The 9522-nt window shown below is 45.7% G+C and overlaps 2 protein-coding genes across 10 annotated transcripts in view; one reads left to right on the forward strand and one right to left on the reverse strand.

The window, feature by feature from the left end:
* tecpr2 (tectonin beta-propeller repeat containing 2) overlaps nt 1-1569 on the forward strand; it is a 49502-nt gene extending 47933 nt beyond the window's left edge. For all 7 annotated transcript variants that reach the window (XM_079693335.1, XM_079693340.1, XM_079693337.1 and 4 more), the window contains 3 exons: nt 248-389; nt 611-760; nt 828-1569. In XM_079693335.1, the coding sequence (XP_079549461.1) occupies nt 248-389; nt 611-760; nt 828-973 (438 nt within the window). In that variant the 3' untranslated portion in view covers nt 974-1569. The remainder of the gene's footprint in view (nt 1-247; nt 390-610; nt 761-827) is intronic.
* A 311-nt stretch (nt 1570-1880) lies between these two features.
* On the reverse strand, nt 1881-4591 carry ankrd9 (ankyrin repeat domain 9). 3 transcript variants are annotated; one of them, XM_079693351.1, is made up of 2 exons: nt 4514-4591; nt 1881-2930 (listed from the first exon to the last, which is right to left on the reverse strand). In XM_079693351.1, the coding sequence occupies exon 2, from the start codon at nt 2885-2887 to the stop codon at nt 2054-2056; it is 834 nt and encodes a 277-aa protein (XP_079549477.1). In that variant the 5' UTR covers nt 2888-2930; nt 4514-4591; the 3' UTR covers nt 1881-2053. The 3 variants fall into 3 exon arrangements, with proteins under 3 accessions (XP_079549477.1, XP_079549478.1, XP_079549479.1); XM_079693352.1 differs by having other exon boundaries at nt 4493-4587; XM_079693353.1 differs by lacking the exon at nt 4514-4591 and adding an exon at nt 4473-4493.
* Nucleotides 4592-9522: the final 4931 nt, after the last annotated feature.

Consider the following 9522-nt stretch of genomic DNA (forward strand, 5'->3'; position numbering starts at 1 on the left):
TAACATAGACGCGTAGAACCACCTGTACAGGTAACATAGACTCATAGAACCACCTGTACAGGTAACAGAGACTCATAGAACCACCTGTACAGGTAACAGAGACTCATAGAACCACCTGTACAGGTAACAGAGACTCATAGAACCACCTGTACAGGTAACAGAGACTCATAGAACCACCTGTACAGGTAACAGAGACTCATAGAACCACCTGTACAGGTAACAGAAGTGTGACCTCACGTCCTCTCAGCCAATAGGAGTGCAGCTGGTGAGCGTGCAGACCTCCCCTAATGACCGGTTGCTATGGGCTCTGGACAACAGAGGCAGTGTTCTGGTGAGAACCGGCCTCAGTGACGAGATGCCAGTAGGGACGGACTGGGAGGCGGTGCCAGGTAAACTCACCTGTTGTTCATAAAGGGGGAGGGTATCTGTAAACTCTTTACAGTACTGTACTGTGTATACTTGACTGTGTACTGTGTGTACCTGACTGTTTACTGTGTGTACCTGACTGTGTACTGTGTGTACTTGACTGTTTACTGTGTGTACCTGACTGTTTACTGTGTGTACCTGACTGTGTACTGTGTGTACCTGACTGTGTACTGTGTGTACTCAGGGCTGCTTGTCAGTCAGCTGGTTCTGAGCTGCAGGACAGTTCTGGTTCGATGCCCTAACGGAGACGTGGCCAGGCGGTACGGCGTCTCAGACCGGAACCCCGCCGGAGATTATTGGAAGAAAATACCTGGAAACACCAACTGGTTGACAGGTGAGTCTATACTGCTATATATCTATACTGGTTTATATTGATTTATTTGTTGTTATTTGTGTCCCAGTGACTCCGGATGACGAGCTGTGGGCGGTCACTCTGATTGGTGGGTTGTCCCGCCGTCTGACGAAGCTCCTCCCACAGACCCTCGGTAGACCTTCCCCCTCAGGCCCCTCCCTCAGCGGGGACGATGACGAATGGGAGCTCATCTGAGGAGTGACATCACTGAACGTGGTGGCTGCTGGGAGATGGGACTTTATTTTGATTTCACCAAGAAAGCACTTTATTCTGAAAGGACACAGGAACTCGCTCTGAAGGACCGTCTTTATTCCACTGGGAACCAGTTTAAAGAATCAAACTGGTTCCACTGGTTCCACTGGTTACTTTAGGTACGTTCCTCATGCTAACTATAACTCATATGGTTCAGATTAGTTTGACATGTTATCTTCAGGCTAACCATCAAAGGTGAAATAACTAGAGATTAAAACATATTTTAAATCTACAAACATTTAGATATTTAATCTCTGATACTGCCTTCTGTCTTGTCTGGTTTCACTGGTTCCACTGGTTCCAGTGATTAAACTAACCGGTGAAACTGATTGTTTGTGGTTCTCCTCCCGGGGGACGGATTAATGAAAATATGTAAAAATGTAATTAATGTTCTGTTGAAGTCGTTAAACTGAGATTAACCCTGGATTTATATGAAACACTTCCCACCTGTGCAGCTGTGGTGTAAGCTGATTGGCTGCTGCAGACCAATCAGATTTCAGTGTAAACTCACCCGTAAATCAATAAACATGTAGAAACAGGTCGTCTGTTGTTCATGAAGTGTGTGTGTGTGTGTGTGTGTGTGTGTGTGTGTGTGTGTGTGTGTGTGTGTGTGTGTGTGTGTGTGTGTGTGTGTGTGTGTGTGTGTGTGTGTGTGTGTGTGTGTGTGTGTGTGTGTGTGTGTGTGTGTGTGTGTGTGTGTGTGTGTGTGTATTTACGCAAACACAAATACACTTTTTATTGTTAGGGTAACCCTACGTTTCTTCTTTGTTCAACAGGTAGATTCTGACATGTTTTAAGATGTTAGAGTATTTAATTTAACATGAATAATAGTGAAGATCAATATGACCCATTTATCATAAAGCACTTTAATATAGATGTCTCCATCTAACGGTCCATCAGAGGGAGGAGCCAATCATTCAGTCTGCTCAGGGTCCTGAAGCCCGCCGGGTATCCTTCCGTGTTTCAGTCTTTATTTACATTTATTTACATCATAAGCACACCGTTTCCATGGTGACGATGACCTCACTGCCAGCTGTGCTGCTGCAAGAAGTCAGGCAGTGCGCTGATCTGACCCGGGCCGGACCGGGCCAAACACCTCAGGGCCTGCAGCAAGAGGGGGGGCGGAGCCAGGCCAGACAGCCACCTGAATACTTCGTTTCCCAGAAGGCATTGCCAGCGCTGCGGCTCGTCCTGAAGGCAGCAGATTGGGGGTGGCGAGGGGAGGAAGAGCAGCAGGAAGTCCATGCAGCGCTGCGCCTGCCTGAGCTCTGAGGCATCGCAGGAGCTGAGCTCTGAGGCGCTGCTGAGGCGCTGCAGCGCGGCCTCCAGGCCTGCGGGCGCAGCACTGTGACTCAGCAGCAGCAGCAGGCAGTCGGAGCGAGACAGCTCCACCGCCAGCTGCACCGCACTCTTCCCTGCGTCCGCAGCATGCGAGCAGCCGGTGCAGCCGTCCAGGAAGTCCCGCCTCTCGCTGCAGTCCTTCAGAGCTTCCAGCATCAGAGCCAGGATGTGCAGCCGGTCGTAGCGCACGGCCACGCTGAGGTGCGGCGCCCCTCCGCTGCAGCAGCAGAAACTGCAGGGCGGCGCTCTGAGCGCGCTGACGGAGAAGTGATGCAGCAAAAAGGAGGCGTAGTCCTGGTGGTCGTGAACCACAGCGTACAGCAGAGCCTCCGCAGGGAGGAAGCCTCGAGGCCCGTCCTCCCAGCTGAACGTCTCCATTATGCGCTGCTCCTCCAGCAGCCACACCGGCAGAAGGTCCCGCACCGAGCAGTAGAACGAGAAGGACGTCCGTTCACACTCACGCTGAGACGGAGACGAAGACAGGAAGTCCACCTGAGAGGAGACGAGCCAGGGCATGGTCACACCTGGGGGTGGGGGGGTGTTACAGACAGAAGGTCACCTGAGGAAGAGAACGGGACAGCTGTAAGATCCTGTTCATCATATATCAGATCATACACATACACCTGAGGAGACACAAACACACCTGAGGAGACATTAACACACCTGAGGAGACACAAACACACCTGAGGAGACACAAACACACCTGAAGAGACATTAACACACCTGAGGAGACATTAACACACCTGAAGAGACATTGACACACCTGAAGAGACATTAACACACCTGAGGAGACATTAACACACCTGAGGAGACATTAACCTGAAGGAGACATTAACACACCTGAGGAGACATTAACACACCTGAGGAGACATTAACCTGAAGGAGACATTAACCTGAAGGAGACATTAACACACCTGAAGGAGACATTAACACACCTGAGGAGACATTAACACACCTGAGGAGACATTAACCTGAAGGAGACATTAACCTGAAGGAGACATTAACACACCTGAGGAGACATTAACACACCTGAGGAGACATTAACACACCTGAGGAGACATTAACACACCTGAGGAGACATTAACCTGAAGTAGACATTAACACACCTGAGGAGACATTAACACACCTGAGGAGACATTAACACACCTGAGGAGACATTAACCTGAAGGAGACATTAACACACCTGAGGAGACATTAACACACCTGAAGGAGACATTAACACACCTGAGGATACATTAACCTGAAGGAGACATTAACACACCTGAAGGAGACATTAACACACCTGAGGAGACATTAACACACCTGATGAGACATTAACACACCTGAAGGAGACATTAACACACGTGAAGGAGACATTAACACACCTGAGGAGACATTAACACACCTGAAGGAGACATTAACACACCTGATGAGACATTAACACACCTGAAGGAGACATTAACACACCTGAGGAGACATTAACACACCTGAAGGAGACATTAACACACCTGAGGAGACATTAATACACCTGAAGGAGACATTAACACACCTGAGGAGACATTAACACACCCGAGGAGACATTAACACACCTGAGGAGACATTAACACACCTGAGGAGACATAAACACACCGGAAGGAGACATTAACACACCTGAAGGAGACATTAACACACCTGAGGAGACATTAAATCACATGAAGGAGACATTAACACACCCGAGGAGACATAAACACACATGAAGGAGACATTAACACAGCTGAGGAGACATTAACACACCTGAGGAGACATTAACACACCTGAAGGAGACATTAACCTGAAGGAGACATTAACACACCTGAAGGAGACATTAACACACCTGAAGGAGACATTAACACACCTGGAGAGACATTAACACACCTGAAGGAGACATAAACACACCTCAGGAGACATAAACACACATGAAGGAGACATTAACACACCTGAAGGAGACATTAACACACCTGAAGGAGACATAAACACACCTGAAGGAGACATAAACACACCTCAGGAGACATAAACACACATGAAGGAGACATTAACACACCTGAAGGAGACATTAACACACCTGAAGGAGACATAAACACACCTGAAGGAGACATAAACACACCTCAGGAGACGTAAACACACCTGAAGGAGACATAAACACACCTGAGGAGACGTGGAGGTCCTGCAGTCACAGTTTGTGTCTCTGAGTCTAACCTCAGTCCTCAGTCTCATCTCCCTTTTATACCCCCCCCCCCCCCCCCGTGTGGAGGTTATATTTACAGCCTGTTGGGGGGGGGGGGGGGGCGGGGGGGTTGGTTTTGGACGCAGGACTGGGGGTCGAGTGTCTCAAATGATCCACATAGCGAACATAGCGGCCTTCAGATGGTGCAGCAGGAAATACTATCCAGTAAACAACCTTCACCAATATTATTATTATTGTTGTTGTTATTGTTATTATGGAGAGGACTCTTTCAAATAGAGACATTACATACTGATATACACCTGAACATCAGCAGGAGAGGACTCTTTAAAGTAGAGACACTACATACTGATATACACCTGAACATCAGCAGGAGAGGACTCTTTAAAGTAGAGACACTACATACTGATATACACCTGAACATCAGCAGGAGAGGACTCTTTAAAGTAGAGACACTACATACTGATATACACCTGAACATCAGCAGGAGAGGACTCTTTAAAGTAGAGACACTACATACTGATATACACCTGAACATCAGCAGGAGAGGACTCTTTAAAGTGGAGACACTACATACTGATATACACCTGAACATCAGCAGGAGAGGACTCTTTAAAGTAGAGACACTACATACTGATATACACCTGAACATCAGCAGGAGAGGACTCTTTAAAGTAGAGACACTACATACTGATATACACCTGAACATCAGCAGGAGAGGACTCTTTAAAGTAGAGACACTACATACTGATATACACCTGAACATCAGCAGGAGAGGACTCTTTAAAGTAGAGACACTACATACTGATATACACCTGAACATCAGCAGGAGAGGACTCTTTAAAGTAGAGACACTACATACTGATATACACCTGAACATCAGCAGGAGAGGACTCTTTAAAGTAGAGACACTACATACTGATATACACCTGAACATCAGCAGGAGAGGACTCTTTAAAGTAGAGACACTACATACTGATATACACCTGAACATCAGCAGGAGAGGACTCTTTAAAGTAGAGACACTACATACTGATATACACCTGAACATCAGCAGGAGAGAGGACTCTTTAAAGTAGAGACACTACATACTGATATACACCTGAACATCAGCAGGAGAGAGGACTCTTTAAAGTAGTGACACTACATACTGATATACACCTGAACATCAGCAGGAGAGAGGACTCTTTAAAGTAGAGACACTACATACTGATATACACCTGAACATCAGCAGGAGAGGACTCTTTAAAGTAGAGACACTACATACTGATATACACCTGAACATCAGCAGGAGAGGACTCTTTAAAGTAGAGAAACTACATACTGATATACACCTGAAGATCAGCAGGAGAGGACTCTTTAAAGTAGAGACACTACATACTGATATACACCTGAACATCAGCCGGAGAGGACTCTTTAAAGTAGAGACACTACATACTGATATACACCTGAACATCAGCAGGAGAGGACTCTTTAAAGTAGAGACACTACATATTGATATACACCTGAACATCAGCAGGAGAGGACTCTTTAAAGTAGAGACACTACATACTGATATACACCTGAACATCAGCAGGAGAGGACTCTTTAAAGTAGAGACACTACATACTGATATACACCTGAACATCAGCAGGAGAGGACTCTTTAAAGTAGAGACACTACATACTGATATACACCTGAACATCAGCTGGAGAGGACTCTTTAAAGTAGAGACACTACATACTGATATACACCTGAACATCAGCAGGAGAGGACTCTTTAAAGTAGAGACACTACTAACTGATATACACCTGAACATCAGCAGGAGAGGACTCTTTAAAGTAGAGACACTACATACTGATATACACCTGAACATCAGCAGTAGAGGACTCTTTAAAGTAGAGACACTACATACTGATATACACCTGAACATCAGCAGGAGAGGACTCTTTAAAGTAGAGACATTACATACTGATATACACCTGAACATCAGCAGGAGAGGACTCTTTAAAGTAGAGACACTACATACTGATATACACCTGAACATCAGCAGGAGAGAGGACTCTTTAAAGTAGAGACACTACTAACTGATATACACCTGAACATCAGCAGGAGAGGACTCTTTAAAATAGAGACACTACATACTGATATACACCTGAACATCAGCAGGAGAGGACTCTTTAAAGTAGAGACACTACATACTGATATACACCTGAACATCAGCAGGAGAGAGGACTCTTTAAAGTAGAGACACTACTAACTGATATACACCTGAACATCAGCAGTAGAGGACTCTTTAAAGTAGAGACACTACATACTGATATACACCTGAACATCAGCAGGAGAGGACTCTTTAAAGTAGAGACACTACATACTGATATACACCTGAACATCAGCAGGAGAGGACTCTTTAAAGTAGAGACACTACATACTGATATACACCTGAACATCAGCAGGAGAGGACTCTTTAAAGTAGAGACTCTACATACTGATATACACCTGAACATCAGCAGGAGAGGACTCTTTAAAGTAGAGACTCTACATACTGATATACACCTGAACATCAGCAGGAGAGGACTCTTTAAAGTAGAGACACTACATACTGATATGCACCTGAACATCAGCAGGAGAGGACTCTTTAAAATAGAGACACTACATACTGATATACACCTGAACATCAGCAGGAGAGGACTCTTTAAAGTAGAGACACTACATACTGATATGCACCTGAACATCAGCAGGAGAGGACTCTTTAAAGTAGAGACACTACATACTGATATACACCTGAACATCAGCAGGAGAGGAAAGAAAAGATATAAAGATTGAATAAAAGTATACTTGAAAAAGTTTCAGAAACATATCTCTACTGGAGGTCATTTGATTGGTTTCATTGGGCTTGATAGATCAATATAATTGAGTAACAATGACTCAGTGATTCTCTGTAATATTTCCTAACAGAAGCAGATATTGTGGAACACGCTGTACTCCCTGTACTCTGTACTCTCTGTACTCCCTGTACTCTGTACTCTCTGTACTCCCTGTACTCTCTGTACTCTCTGTACTCTGTACTCTCTGTACTCTCTGTACTCCCTGTACTCCCTGTACTCCCTGTACTCTCTGTACTCTCTGTACTCTGTACTCTCTGTACTCCCTGTACTCTGTACTCCCTGTACTCTGTACTCCCTGTACTCTGTACTCTCTGTACTCTCTGTACTCCCTGTACTCCCTGTACTCTGTACTCTCTGTACTCCCTGTACTCTCTGTACTCTGTACTCTCTGTACTCCCTGTACTCTCTGTACTCTCTGTACTCTGTACTCTCTGTACTCCCTGTACTCTCTGTACTCTCTGTACTCTGTACTCTCTGTACTCTCTGTACTCCCTGTACTCCCTGTACTCTGTACTCTCTGTACTCTCTGTACTCCCTGTACTCTGTACTCTCTGTACTCTCTGTACTCCCTGTACTCCCTGTACTCTGTACTCTCTGTACTCTCTGTACTCCCTGTACTCCCTGTACTCTGTACTCCCTGTACTCTGTACTCTCTGTACTCCCTGTACTCCCTGTACTCTGTACTCTCTGTACTCCCTGTACTCTCTGTACTCTCTGTACTCCCTGTACTCTCTGTACTCTCTGTACTCTGTACTCTCTGTACTCTCTGTACTCCCTGTACTCCCTGTACTCTGTACTCTCTGTACTCTCTGTACTCCCTGTACTCTGTACTCTCTGTACTCTCTGTACTCCCTGTACTCCCTGTACTCTGTACTCTCTGTACTCTGTACTCCCTGTACTCTGTACTCACTGTACTCCCTGTACTCTGTACTCTCTGTACTCCCTGTACTCCCTGTACTCTGTACTCTCTGTACTCCCTGTACTCCCTGTACTCTGTACTCACTGTACTCCCTGTACTCTGTACTCTCTGTACTCTCTGTACTCCCTGTACTCCCTGTACTCTGTACTCTCTGTACTCTGTACTCCCTGTACTCTGTACTCACTGTACTCTCTGTACTCTGTACTCTCTGTACTCCCTGTACTCTCTGTACTCTCTGTACTCTGTACTCTCTGTACTCTCTGTACTCCCTGTACTCCCTGTACTCTGTACTCTCTGTACTCTCTGTACTCCCTGTACTCTGTACTCTCTGTACTCTCTGTACTCCCTGTACTCTGTACTCTCTGTACTCTGTACTCCCTGTACTCTGTACTCACTGTACTCCCTGTACTCTGTACTCCCTGTACTCTGTACTCTCTGTACTCTGTACTCCCTGTACTCTGTACTCACTGTACTCCCTGTACTCTGTACTCCCTGTACTCTGTACTCTCTGTACTCCCTGTACTCTGTACTCTCTGTACTCCCTGTACTCCCTGTACTCTGTACTCTCTGTACTCTGTACTCCCTGTACTCTGTACTCACTGTACTCTCTGTACTCTGTACTCTCTGTACTCCCTGTACTCTCTGTACTCTCTGTACTCTGTACTCTCTGTACTCCCTGTACTCTCTGTACTCTCTGTACTCTGTACTCTCTGTACTCTCTGTACTCCCTGTACTCCCTGTACTCTGTACTCTCTGTACTCTCTGTACTCCCTGTACTCTGTACTCTCTGTACTCCCTGTACTCTCTGTACTCTGTACTCACTGTACTCCCTGTACTCTGTACTCCCTGTACTCTGTACTCCCTGTACTCCCTGTACTCTCTGTACTCCCTGTACTCCCTGTACTCTGTACTCTCTGTACTCCCTGTACTCTCTGTACTCCCTGTACTCCCTGTACTCTGTACTCTCTGTATTCCCTGTACTCTGTACTCCCTGTACTCCCTGTACTCTGTACTCACTGTACTCCCTGTACTTCCTGTATATTAGAATATTAATCAGTTATTATTTAAAGTATTTGTATTTCCTCTTCCTGTATTCATTGTCTGTTATTAATCCTTGACCTTCTTAAACTCTGTGTATCAAACACATTCACTTTAGATCCTAGATGTAAACTCAGGAAGTTTTAAC

Source organism: Notothenia rossii, assembly GCF_949606895.1.
Source record: "Notothenia rossii genome assembly, chromosome: 7".
Classification (NCBI taxonomy): domain Eukaryota; kingdom Metazoa; phylum Chordata; class Actinopteri; order Perciformes; family Nototheniidae; genus Notothenia; species Notothenia rossii.

Coding starts and splice junctions, on each gene's coding strand:
- ankrd9 (XM_079693351.1), bottom strand. CDS start 2,887: ATGCCCTGGCTCGTCTCCTCTCAGGTGGACTTCCTGTCTTCGTCTCCG.